Source organism: Halichoeres trimaculatus, unplaced genomic scaffold (assembly GCF_033239565.1).
Source record: "Halichoeres trimaculatus isolate MK-OKI-2021-1 unplaced genomic scaffold, fHalTri1.1 fHalTri1_scaffold_2, whole genome shotgun sequence".
Taxonomy (NCBI): domain Eukaryota; kingdom Metazoa; phylum Chordata; class Actinopteri; order Labriformes; family Labridae; genus Halichoeres; species Halichoeres trimaculatus.
The window spans coordinates 26,370,782-26,384,186 of record NW_027437180.1 but is presented as its reverse complement, the minus strand read 5'-3'; the positions used below and the strand labels follow the sequence as shown (position 1 = coordinate 26,384,186).

At 36.1% G+C, this 13,405-nt stretch overlaps 2 protein-coding genes across 2 annotated transcripts in view; one reads left to right on the top strand and one right to left on the bottom strand.

The window, feature by feature from the left end:
• Positions 1–17: 17 nt before the first annotated feature.
• Positions 18–11,370, top strand: LOC141811145 (interleukin-15-like). Its single transcript, XM_074699089.1, has 6 exons — positions 18–278; positions 7,906–7,988; positions 9,160–9,247; positions 9,714–9,758; positions 10,107–10,238; positions 10,422–11,370. Exons 1-6 carry the CDS (start codon positions 210–212, stop codon positions 10,533–10,535), a joined length of 531 nt encoding a protein of 176 aa, XP_074555190.1. The 5' UTR covers positions 18–209; the 3' UTR covers positions 10,536–11,370.
• Positions 11,371–12,173: 803 nt separating this feature from the next.
• The window catches only part of inpp4b (inositol polyphosphate-4-phosphatase type II B), a 158,742-nt gene continuing 157,510 nt past the window's right edge, over positions 12,174–13,405 (bottom strand). Inside the window, exon 22 of the mRNA XM_074686802.1 lies at positions 12,174–13,405. Coding sequence (XP_074542903.1) covers positions 13,273–13,405 — 133 coding nt within the window. The 3' untranslated portion in view covers positions 12,174–13,272.

The window sequence follows — 13,405 nt, the reverse complement described above, 5'->3', positions numbered from 1 at the left end:
TCAGAGGAGGAGTGAACTTCAGCAGTAGGGCGTGTTGCGGGAGTGTTTCGTGGAGTCTACGGAGCCAAACCTTGACCGCGCTCGCGCTCGTTTCAGGTGATCACACTTGGTGGACCCAGACAGATGACACAACCAGGCTTTGTCGGAATAGGTGAAATGCCAAAATGTGATCTCCGCTGTGACGGACAGCAACCGCTGCTGCTGCGCTGATGACAGACTTCATGACGGCGCCCCCAGTGATCCTGGTCAACTCCACCCACCCTGGAGACCCGCGCGTGGTAAGCCCGAGCGTCTACGTGTGTGTTGGCGGGTGTGTAGCCTACCTGGAGCATAACTCCGCGTCAGGTACTGACTCGTATGCGCACAAGAGCACATTTAATCCAAAGACAGACAGGTGGGGAAAAAAACAGGATATAAACAGCGCGAACTGATCAATGATGTGTCAACTTGGTGATCAAGAGGGTCAGACGTGCATGTTTCACCTGATAAGGTCAGCCTAGCACAACCATCGTAAATTGGTCAAAAACCAAACACAACAGCTGTTTGCATTGGATAAGTTTCACTTTCGGTTTTGAGTGGCTACAGGCTCCATATCTATGAATGTCAAGTCGAGGTTATGCATGGCATTCATTCTAATCCACACGAGGTCACTGGTCGACTTCCAATGTGACCCCTGTAACTGTCTTGGGAACCAGTTCAAAGCTGGGGCGATTTTGGTATCAGACTTTTAGGGCTGCTCATCTCTTGAGAGACCGTCATCAATGTCTGAACATTTAACATTATTTCAACATGTATTTTCCAACACAAATAATTTATATTCATAACTATAATACTGAATTAGATTTGTATTAAAAATATTTCAGAAAATAAGAAATGAAAAATATATTGTCATTGTTTTTGCAAATACACTGAATTTGCACTATTACCATTACTATAATTGGTGTGATTATTTTTACTAGAGGTTGATTAAAGGAATCTACACTGGTTTAAAAAGTGACGCATTAATGCATTCATATCGGGCATTACATATTATTTTTCAAATGTTAATTGCATCCACTTACACATTTTTATTACTTAGATTTGATTTGCTTTTCTTGATGACATTAAGTTAAAATGAACACATTACACAAAAGCTTTGGTGTCAGTCCATTCAGCCTCCTTGTAAAAAGTCCATTCTCTTCAGACTTTCTGATGGGTTTTAAAGTCAGTCCACTTTTTCCATTTTCTTCGTAGATAGATTGTTGAAGTCTTAGATTGTGTGTAAGTATAAAGTAACTTTTCCACAATGTCCAACCAGTTATTCAAAGTGGGGGAGGGGGTTCCTCCTAACACCACTTTCTTGTTATAAAATTCTTTGGTGCCACAAGTAGTATTACAGCCAGGACAATGTGCTTTTCTCCTGATTCCATTCTTCCATGACTTTTTGGAGTGCTGACTTCCAATTTTTGTGATTTTTATTTTTTGTACTCCGGCCTATGTGAAAAAGTTGAATGATGATAATAGTGTCTACAGACTATATCAGGAGCCATATTTTTCCCCAAAATGCACATCACATGTGACTGAGTTTTTAGTATTTATTCAGGGACAGAGACATCTCAACTTGACAAAAATGAAGGATTTAAATTTGGAAGAAAAAAAACAAAACAAAACAAAAAAAATTTGAAGAAAGAAATTAAAGTCATCACAGGTAAAAATTTTGATACATTGATGCAACTCTTTTTCTCCCACCCCTGTTATCTTGTGTTTTTCCCAGATACAGCTCTTCTCATGTCTTTGGAATTTCAAAACCTAAGATTGCTCTTATTCCTTTCCACACTTCATCCCAACACTCATTTTTACACATTGCCAGAAAACATGAGCTTGATTCAAGTCATGTTCCCTCACTGTCTCCTGCAAGGCTATGGGATGAGCCAGGATTTTCCTTTGATTTTAGGGTGATAAAGTATCTCACTATATTTCTCCAACCACATTCCCTCCACATTTGAGAGCTTATTGTTTTACCCTGTGTCTTACACATATTATGCCAGTCTTCTTTGGTTACTTTTATCTTCGATTCTTTTCCCCATTTGTCTCCAATGTAGAGAGTGGATGATGTTCTATTTCTCACTATATTTTGGTACAACACTGTCTTAACTGTACCACTGTCGCATTTTTAACCACACGAAACGTATCTGTGTTCAGAGCTCTGTATCTTTTTTTTCTCTTAAATATATATGAAGACCAAATTACTGATTCTTGTAAAACCCTTTTCTACTCTGTTCCACTGGTGAATGGAACTTGCTCCATGACCAGTGCATATCTTGTATCAAATCAAATTTATCCAGTCAAAATATTACATTTTTGTTTGTAACCGAGACCTGGCAGACTCCTCTTTTGAGCCTGAAGATAATTAAAGTAGAACATTTAAGCCCCTTTATGCCCTATTAAACCAACAAACTGGAACCAAAGGTTCTTTTTTTCTAGATCATCATATCAAAAATTTAGCTTGCTCCCCAATCAAGAAGAATTGTTGACATTAGGCCCAGTGTTTCCACAGCTCAGATGGAAATCATTATACCTGCACTCATTTCCTCCTGGTTGGATATTTGTAACTCTCTTTTCAGTTGTCTTAGTAAATCATCCCTAAATTAACAAGTTGACACTAATTGTGGATTTACAAATATAATTATATTGATACAAAAACACTGTAACCAACTAATGAAATAATACCACAGCTTCAAAGATTGGTAGCACTTCAGGAGCAACAGCATCTTTCTTATAACTAACCTATAAACAACACATAATATTGAAACTAAAAGAGCTGTGAGGGCCACCTGTTTGGCACTGATTGCAGTGACACCTGTTGCTTGAATCTGTCTTGTTTTTCTGGGATGAAGACTGCCTTTCCCGTTGTCAATCACTATTATAAGGACGTGACTCCTACCAATGCATGCAGTTGTCTTGAAAACAAATGAATGGCGAGCAGACTTGTTTATTTATTATTTTTTTAGTATAGGCAAAAGGCTGGACCAAAACCCAGGCTACCTGCTCAAGGGCAAACCTCATGAGGCATGACTTTGACCCCTAGGCCATCTGCCCCCTCGGCAGATTGTCTTTTTAACACTACTTTTCTTTGCTCATCTACCAACTACAGATGTAACTTTGCTCCTAAATTTTTTGGTAGACTCTCAAGTTTGAACAGATCCCTGTGGTATAACTGCTGCACTGGTTTTTAATAAGCATGACCACAAACGGTTCAACCTGTGCTTTATCACTCTCCCTTTTAGCTTTCTTCTGCTGTTCTTTCCAGAGTTTTTTAGTTACACTTTTTCACCTTTACTATGAAATAAATCAAGACAACTGTTTTCTCCAAGAAAAAGGACAGCCCTTTCTTCTCACTCAGGTAACTTATGTCTCACTGCTAAATGTTTGCTTGCCTTAATCGATGTGCTTTACATATTTTTTTTCTCCAAAAATTCTGACCATACAATTAGGTAATATAACAGATTTTGGTGCTGATAATCTCATTTTAAATTGGGGACTAAAAGCATGCAACCATAGAATATATGAAATATAAACATAGTCTCTGCGACATCACCTGTTCCTGGTACAGTTAAATGAAACCAGTCGTCGTACGCAGCCATATTGGATATAATGTGGGCTTTGAATTTCCCTTCTCACAGCTTTGTCAGTCACGTGAGCTGAGCTGTGCCTCTGATTGGACGCCTCATGTTCTAAATATGTTCTAAACCGCCTAGTTAGACAAAAAATTCACCCCCTGTACAGTGTGTGCCGATAGTGAAATTAGTGTTTAAGACCAGGCAGTAAATATGCTTTTTAATGCCGTTAAAGTCTGTTTTTTTGGCTGGGTGTGTACGTGGTTTCTGGTCTTCCTGCAGCCAGCCTCAAGTGGATTCTCAATAAACACTTCCACATAGGCTTCATTTTTCTAAATAGGATGTTGCCCCTTGCATGCAACATAATTGTGAAACTATCTCAAGATCACTTCTGAAGGCCTTACAGTTGCTTAAACATTTGCACTTGCTGTGAAGTTTAAACATTAGCTAGCTTTGCTGAATTTCTGTCTGAATTCTCAACAGAAGCAAAAAATAACAGTAATTCCATAAGGTCTCCTCTGATGTCCTATAACTTTGAGAGTCTGTTGGCGTTTCTTTTTTTGATCCAACTAGTCCTGCGACACTGCCCAAGCCCTCACTGAGTTTCACTTTGAGATTGCATCATGTTCTGCTCACTTCAGTTTAGTCGATGTCTCTGTCACTCAGCAGTCTTTTTTTCTGTGCTGTTGACTGGTCAGCTATTAACCATAGATTAACGTGTTGTTATTCAGCTGTACTGTTGGAAATGTTTATGCCACTTTGCCAAGAGAAAAAGGTTAAATTCTAAGTAGTACACTTGATTTGCTGTATCTACTCCCAGCAGATTTCATTTGTGTGACAAGTGTGGTAAGGTTGTTGCTCAAGTTGCATTTACTATGATAATCATCGTCAAGCAGTTTAGATGCTAGGTATTTGTGTGCTATACAAAAATGCAGCCTTTACATCACATTTAGGCTTCAGCATACAGTATTAGGCAGGGCAAAGTTGGATGTACTTATCAAATATACTAATCAAGCAAGGAGCACCTTCCAGATGATGATGCAACAAAAACAATAATAAAGATAATTGTGACTGTTTCGGTGTTATCTGACTGATACATTGCATTCAGTTCCTTTTAAAGCTTACCTGGCTACAGATGTGAAGTGCGTGCGTGCACTGACCCTCCCAGCAGTTTTAAGATAAACCAGAGATGACGAGAACTTTGTCCATGTTTTCTATTAGTAACACTGTTCCTAAATGCAGAGCCATCAGCATCTTGTACGGGTTTTTGAGACTTTAGGTCCACAAGTTGATTACTCTGAGCAAAACAAAGGCATTGACCAAAGATAAAACAGTGGATGACTGAAGAATGCATTAAAAAAAGGGCGAACATCAGTATAATAAATAAATTAAAATGACTGAATAATGGTATTCAAACACAATAGAGGTTCTTTCTTTACCATAGTTAGTGTATATAACTTTAATTTCATTGATATTAAAGAAAGAGTACCTGTCCAGAATAAATCCTGTTTGGTGTGGGTGGAATATGTTTGCTTTGTGCTTACCATAACAATTTTCTAGCCAGACTTTTTCTGTCTGAAATGCTTAAGTGGCTTCCTATAGTTCGGATTACAGCAAATATCTAAACTTTTAATGTTAATTTGACTTTTAAGTTGGGCAGTAAGAAAAATGTCAGCATGGGAAGCTTACTGTGTTGATTCTGTGCAAATTACTTTTTGTTTAGTCGATCAAATCAACCTAAGATTAGTACTAAAAGTCAACTGGTATTTTTAATTATCAACAAGTGGGATAATATAAAGGTGAATGGAAAGTTTGGCTAACATTAGCAGAGCTAGCACCAGCAGCCATCAGTCTTTCTTGCAGGTTAATTTCCACATGGCTGTGTTTTACCTTTAGTTTACTGATATATATATATATATATATATATATATATATATATATATATATATATATATATATATATATATATATATATATATATATATTAGGGCTGGGGCTTTAACGCGTTAATCAGATTAATTAATTACACCGCACATTAACGCGTTATAAAAATCAACGCAAGATTAACTCATGGGCTGCCAGCCATTTCAGAGCATCTTGAATGATCTTTGAAGACCCAAATAATCTTGTTTTCTATGACTATATAAACACCAAAGTTACCTAAGAAGAGTGGACTCTCTTCTTGTATGTGTCTCTTCCTATTTTTGGTCCAAAAAACTGACAAATCAAACTTTTTTGATCGCATTCATCTCGGGCGCTCCATCCTTCGATCCTCTCCATGATATCCGTCGTCTTTTCTCATGATGGCTCCGCTCTTTCTCTCTGAGCTACAGCAACACATCCTCAGTTGGAGCGTGAGCTGCCTAAACTTTTCTGACTTGCAGAGTCTCTCTGTGTCTCTGTCATCTCACATTTTTTCTCATATCCATGCTGAGCTCTGGTCTAAAGAGCGCACCGCTGTCACCCACAGGAGTTTACGAGCAGGATTTTGATTGACAAGCTCCACCAGACCCCGCCTCCCACCGCTGAAAAATATAATTTACTTCTATAGACGCAGTAAACAGTAATCGAATGCCAATGGCGGGGAACACGGACATTTCAATTAATATTGTCCAGTTGAAAAAAAAAAAAGAATTTACAAAAGTTTTTTTTTTCGTGTATTCATTCGAATACATTCATTCACTCATTAGTCATGCACTATGATTTTGTAATGCCTGAGAATTCAAATTCTTTATGTGGGGACCTTAAGCAGATATAAGATTAAAATGTGATTAATGAGATCAATTAATTACAAATCCTGTAATTAACAAGATTATTTTTTTAATCTCCTGACAGCACTATTTACCACATTACAGCTGATGAATGTACTTGAAAGTAGTGTCCTCAAAAAAACATCTTCTGAACAATATAAACAGGATTTTGTTGTTTAAACTTGCGTATGAGAATATTCAATGATTTAGTCTTCTACCAAAATCTGTTTGAATTGAAAAGTGTTGCTTCTGATGTTGAATATTCATGTGATTAAAATGCGATAAATTACGATTAATTAATTACAAATGGCATAATTAATTCGATTAATTTATATATATATATATATATATATATATATATATGTTCAGTTATTAAAATAAAAATGGTTGATGCAATTCACCCAGTTAATGTATGTTAAGTGATTGTAAATGGTGGTATATATAGACCACAAAGCAGCAGTATGTGCCTGTTGATGCTGGCAGTTCAGTTAATCTAAGAATCTAACAAAAGAGAGTTCATGTGAATGTAAGTATATTAAGAAAAGAAATGCAGTGTGGTGTAATTTTTGCTTTCATATCTGAAAATGCCTGAGGCAGAAGTTCCAGAACAAGACAACACATGGACATGCATGCAGGTGAACACACGTGCCAGCCACTGCTCTACTCTGAGTAATTTATGAGGTCCTTTGACCAAAATGATCGGAAACTATAAAACTGTTATCAACAAGCAAGTCCAAGTCTAAACGCAATCAACACCCTAAACCTGACTCTCAGTGTGTCATCAATAAAACATGCGTTGAATCACAAACCCTGAAAACCAGATTTAAGTCATAATAAAATCTGAGCACCAGACTTGAGTGTTTCAGTCTAGGCAGAAAATAAGTATGATGAAGATAAAAGTATGAAAGTATAATGTTAGATAAAGCAAAGGCACTGTAGAATTCATTAAGGATTTTGCACTGTTAATGATACAACACAGTTTATAGAAACTCAGCAATAAGTACAAATAACGCAATAACAATATTGCCAAAATATATTTTTACTCTGTATAGGCATGTCAACCAATAAAGACAAAAATGTTGAGACACAGATGACTGTTTTAACATAATTTTCAGACTAAAACAAGTTAATTTTTTAAAGTTTCAAAGCAGTGGCAGAAGAAGGAAAAATATCGCATCACACTAATCGTCATTAATGGTCATCCTGTTTAGAGTTAGTCTTGGGATAGTAAATAAATGATAAGAGGTTAATAACTGCCAGGGTTGAAGTGAAAGCACAGGTCTGACAGAGGGAGAGTCTGACTTTAGTGTAATGGCTACAGACAGGAACAACTCCACGTGGTGTTCTGTGGCGCGGTTTGGGGGAATGAAACTTTCACTGGATGAGTTCTCTGTGTATACACAGCACGTCCTGGAGCTGGTGCGAGGCATTGTCTCATGATGCTGACTGCCATTCTGTTGTTGCCTCTAAAGATTATCTTTATATAGCCATAGTATTGGTATACATACATACACACACGTGTAATTGACACACTTAACAATCTGTTGTCTCATTTCTAGAAAGGCATCCAGTTCCAGTTGACCTGTAACCTGTATCCAGACAGCCACAAAACTCAGGTCTGGCTTTGTTTCTTAATTCTGAGGTAGGCATAAAATGTTTGACTTGTTTGTTTTCAGTTAGATATTGATTTTCATTTTTTAGATTAACAGGGGAATATATATACCATCAAATATCAAGCAACAAAGGTAGCACATCTCAGGTCTTGTAGATTGTTTTTGGACTCATAGAAAAGGAACATTTTTGTTTGGTCATATCACGTTCATTGGTCATATGTTCAAAGTTCATCAAAAGGGAGTGTTGAGTCATTTTTTAATCACCTAATGGACACGTGGAATAATTTGGTATTACTTAGCACTGTGAGCACAGATGAGAAGAGATCAGTTTGTGGTTTTTGTTAAAAAGAAAAAAAAAAGGAACTCTTTGACCCAATTTAAGTCAGCATCATGCAACACAATAACTGCATAAAGTCACAATGAGTCAGTGAGTAAATATGAAGCATTATAATCACGTCTTGACTCAGGCCAATTTAATGTTTGCTGCCTTTTTATTTAAATTTTTTTTTAAGTGGCTTTATAAAACAGTGACTCCAAAGGTCAAGTGATCAAACCTTTATTAGCTTTAGAATACGCTAAACATCAAGAGCATTTCGTCAAAAGTAAAATGTATCATGACACACACCAAGAAAAAAAAACACACAAAAAAAAACACACAAGAAGAGAAAAAGAGTTACTTCTAACCTTCTGTATGCATTTTTAAGGTTCTCAAAAATTGTTTTTAATAGTTTGTGAAATATTCCCATTTTTGCAACATTTCCTGTTTTATAACAGAATTTGTGTTTTAATGAAATGTTTTTGGTCTTCTAAGAATTTTCTTTTAATTGCATGTCTTTGCCTTGCTTTCTGTAGCACCAACTAAACAAAAACATTATCGAAGTTGCTTACCAAAAATAAACTTGTAAGACTAGCAGCAAAATTGGTGTAAATGAAAGTTTTGATGAAATGTTTTTTTTGTGTTTTTGGTGAATTGCATGTTTTTTTTCAGTCATGAATTGTTCATTGGACTCTCAGGGCCACTGTACTGTAATCTGTGTGTAACTGTACAGGTTCAACACTTCTGTCCTTAACATGAAGAAGGAGAAATAGCCTGAAAACTGATTGAATGTTTACATTTTTCAACAACTTTTTTAAAGAAAATAAGTGTGTGATTCTCTGTGAATAATAACATGTAATCATTGTTTCATCTCTCTTTCATAGCTTCTTGAGTACATGCACCTTTGCTGTTTCTGTGAGGGATATAGCACATTTACAGATCTGCCTGGAAAAGCTAAAACCCTCCATTGAGGTGAGAGAAGGTACCAGATGAATTACATTTTGGCATTGTTTATCTTTAACATCTTTTTATAGAGTAGGATTTTTGTTAGAATTAGGAGCTAATTTTTGTTTGTTAAGTGTTTTACTTTTGATTTTTTTGTTGTAAATGGAGACCTTAAAAGGCAAGTGAGGAAAAAGAGCCCAGGGGTTCCAGATGATAAACATTTTTCTGTTTTTTTTCGTTTAAGACTTAAAAATGTATAAGAGTTTCTGAAAATCTGCTGATGTTGTTTTGAGTTACTTTTGATACTTTAATTTAAAGAATTGGGGTTGGAAAATTAGACCATTTTCTCTAGCCTATCTTTTCATCTTTGAAAATGGCTGAAACAGCTCTGTCCTTTGTATACATGTAGTGGGTTGTTTATGTCTGGTTGATGACTTAAAAAACACACATAATAACAAATTTATTTTTTAATTTATTTTCTCACACTTTTCAGAAATCTGATGCTATGCTGTATGCTCCATCTACCAACGATGTTAAGGTAAGTTTTTAAAATATATGATACAAATTTGGTTTTGATTCCCACAGGGTAAATAATTAAAATCAATCATTAAATACTTCGAACATGCAGGGCTTAATTACACAGGAGTAGCCTTGTGTAATTTAATTTGATTTGGAAAGTAGATGTGAGGTATTAGGTCAGCAATGGCAACATGTATTGTTTGGAGTTGGTAACCTTACAATACCACCCTGACATTAGCCACTGTTACATTTCTGAAGCTGCACAGTCATCGTCTTGCTAGAACTGAGAGTGTAGGCTTGAGGAAAATTGCATCTTGGTTTGTGTTTAAAATCTGAAATATCTGACTAAGGTTTTTCTTTTCTTTAGGAGAGTTGTAAAATGATATCACTGAGATGTTACATGTTGGAGTTGTTGATGGTTATTGATGAAGAAGACATCTGGGATAATTATACAACGTGCATCAGTGACTTCTCAGATACACTGCCAAAAGATGACCCTGTAAGTGTATCATCACTCTATCTTAAAATTTTGTCCTGCATACTTTGCAATGGTTAATTTTCTTGCAAGATACTGAAGATATTCTTAATCTCTTACAACTAGTAAGACTTATACTGATTTGAGCTTTCTATATTTGATTTATGTTTAATACAAAGTTTTGATGTGTTTTTTTTTTTATTTCAGGTTGGCTGTCCACCATGTGAAGCATACTCACTTAAAAATATTACAAATTTCCTTGAAAGGCTAAATAAGCTTTTGAATGAATTGACTGTGTTGAAAAGTATACCCAACACGTGAAATTATGTACAGAACATGAGCTGTGAATATGTAAATATGTAAAGAGTTGTTTTTATTTTGTAAAAATCTCATTTTAAGTATGTCAAACTGTGACGAAACAAGCCGTCCTGTGTTTTAACAAAGAGTCAGATGACCGTAAAGTGAATATGGAATGTAAGAGTTTGAATGTAATGGATGTCTCCTCTGGCTGTTGACTGTTTTACTCACTATCACAATCTGCCTTCCTGTCATACAGTTTTTAAAGGTGCCTCAGTGAATGGCTTACAGAAGCTGCATGTACTGCAAAAACTGTTGTACACTTTATATGTTATTAAGCTAACTGCCTAACATTTTTGAATGTAATGCATCCGACATTACCAACTCCATTACATGATGTTTTCTCAGAACATTTTGTCACTCCAATAATGTCTTACCTGCAGATTATTTGTTTGTATTTATTTCATCCATTTGTCTTTTTACCTCACCACCCTCAGCTGATCCTCAGTGTGATCCTCAGTGTTTTTTTCACAATAGGCTAACACTGAAAACGAAGGCAGCCTTGTCAATGCAGTAAAACGAACATGTTGTTGCTTTTTCTCCTTAGATGATTTTGGAGAATTTTGTACCTGAGGTAAAGTTTGCATTACGGTAAACTGTGATTGGAAGGTTTATCACCCCTCTGGATTTTGCAACTCTGCAAAGTGATCATATTGAAGCTGATTTACAGCTTCTGCCACCAAAGTTAAAATGAAAAAGGAAAAAAAAAAAGGAAAAAATGCATTTACTAAGATGAAGTTACATTTTTTTTCTCTATTATGACGGTGGCCTCCTGAATCTATTTATGCAACAACCTTTCCTCAACAGTATTGGTATTTCATGTCACAGAGCTGGTCACAGGTAAGGTTTACAGCGCTGCTCCTAAAAGAATAAGCCCCGATATCCAGGAGCAATGCAATTTTATAACAATCACTGCTACACCTATTTAGAGGTTGAATTAAACTAAACACCCAAGAGTAATTGGCCAAAAAACATGATTGACAACACTGTCTCAACCCACAGCTGGTGTCAGTTTTCAGACAGACGTGCTATCAAAGTGTGTGACCGTTGAATCAGAGCATGGAGCTAGGAGACTGGGTGAAAGTTCACTTAGAGTCAGTGAGACCTCAGACACAAGCTGCTGACAGAAGCTATCCTTCTATCTGCCAGATAAACAAACATCAACCCTGAAGATCGCACAAGACTAGATTAAAATGCTAAATTATGTTAATTATTATAAAAATATATAACAAAACACCCTCATTGATCTTTTCCTCAAGAAAATGTGTAAGTATGTTTTTAACAGAAAATCCTATTCTGCTTTTTCAAACGTGTCAATCATCAGATTTCTCTGCCACTGTAAATATGTAACAAAGCTCTCTTGATTTCCCCTTCTGGCCCCAACACAGCAGCCTTAAACATGAACTAAATAGGTGTTTAATGGGTTTTCTGTCTGCTTCACAGCCAGTTGAAAACTTCTCACACAAGTTTTAAACAAAAGTAGGACCCAAAAGAAGAGACACAATAAACATCCATGTTAAAGAATTCTTTTATTTGAGCTCATAAAGACTTTTATATTATACCAATTTGTAACATATACATGCATTTAAGCTCAAGGTACCAAATCCTTAGAGTATAAAATTATTTCAGAATATAAAAATAAATAGTGAAACTTTATGTATACCATTTAAAAAAAGGATGGTCCAAAATCTTCTTTGTGATCTACCTCCACCTGTTGGATTCACCGACCTGTACCTTGAGATATCAAAGATATGGGGAACAGAATAAAAAAAAAATGCTTTTGAAAATCTTGTATGTTTTTTTCATATTCTGTAGGACACCTGAATCTGACTTGATAAAGCACCATCTTCAACATCAGGAAAAAATCAGACCTTATGTTTCTGTGGAGCAGGACTCACTTTCACAAAATCCAAACAGACAAAGATGTGTTTATGGCTTGCTTTTATCATGGGAATAGGTGTTTACACCACAAGAACCACTGAAATATGGACATTTAGAGCTGGTCGTGGGAACAGTTCTGCCTCAGTGGTCTAATGATGGCCCATGTTTTAGCTTTTAAAAACATCTCAGAGTTAACTTACACAGCAGGATCTGAATCTTGATCTTTAGAATCATGCACACACACACACACACACACACACACACACACACACACACACACACACACACACACACACACACACACACACACACACACACACACACACACACACACACACACACACAGTGTTCATTCATACACATAAATGTCTTTTAACAAAGGGAGTTATTTAGGCATACAAGTGCTGAACTACACAAAGAAATGATTGAGATCTTAAAAAATGTTTCTGAAATGTTACAGAACGACAAGAGAATGATCGAAACATTCTGGTTTAGCTGCACAGTTGCTCTGTTGATTTTAGGTAAGGCCATGAAAATAGTCCATACAAGAGTAGAAAGTGCATTTACTTTATCAAATCTTCTGCAACACAAACTGTCACACAACAGAGCAACCACAATTTTTGATAAAAAAAAGACAAAAAAAACCCACTAACAACAACAACAGAATACAAGCAAAATGTAAAATTCAGCAGCAGATACTGGCTACCACTGATTAAAATACGTACTATCTCTATTTCTAAACTTATATATACATATATTTATATATCCACTACATGTATAACACACTTTGGATTTTACAGCACATGATTAATTAATATCTTCATGAGTCAACTTTTCCATACGTCCCCTCTGGTGGTCTGTAGCACTTTGGAAAGGCCATCAGCTGCAACATGTTGAAGGCATATTTCCTGCATCTAATATTCTTTTGAACGTTCTCAATGCGACATCCTTCT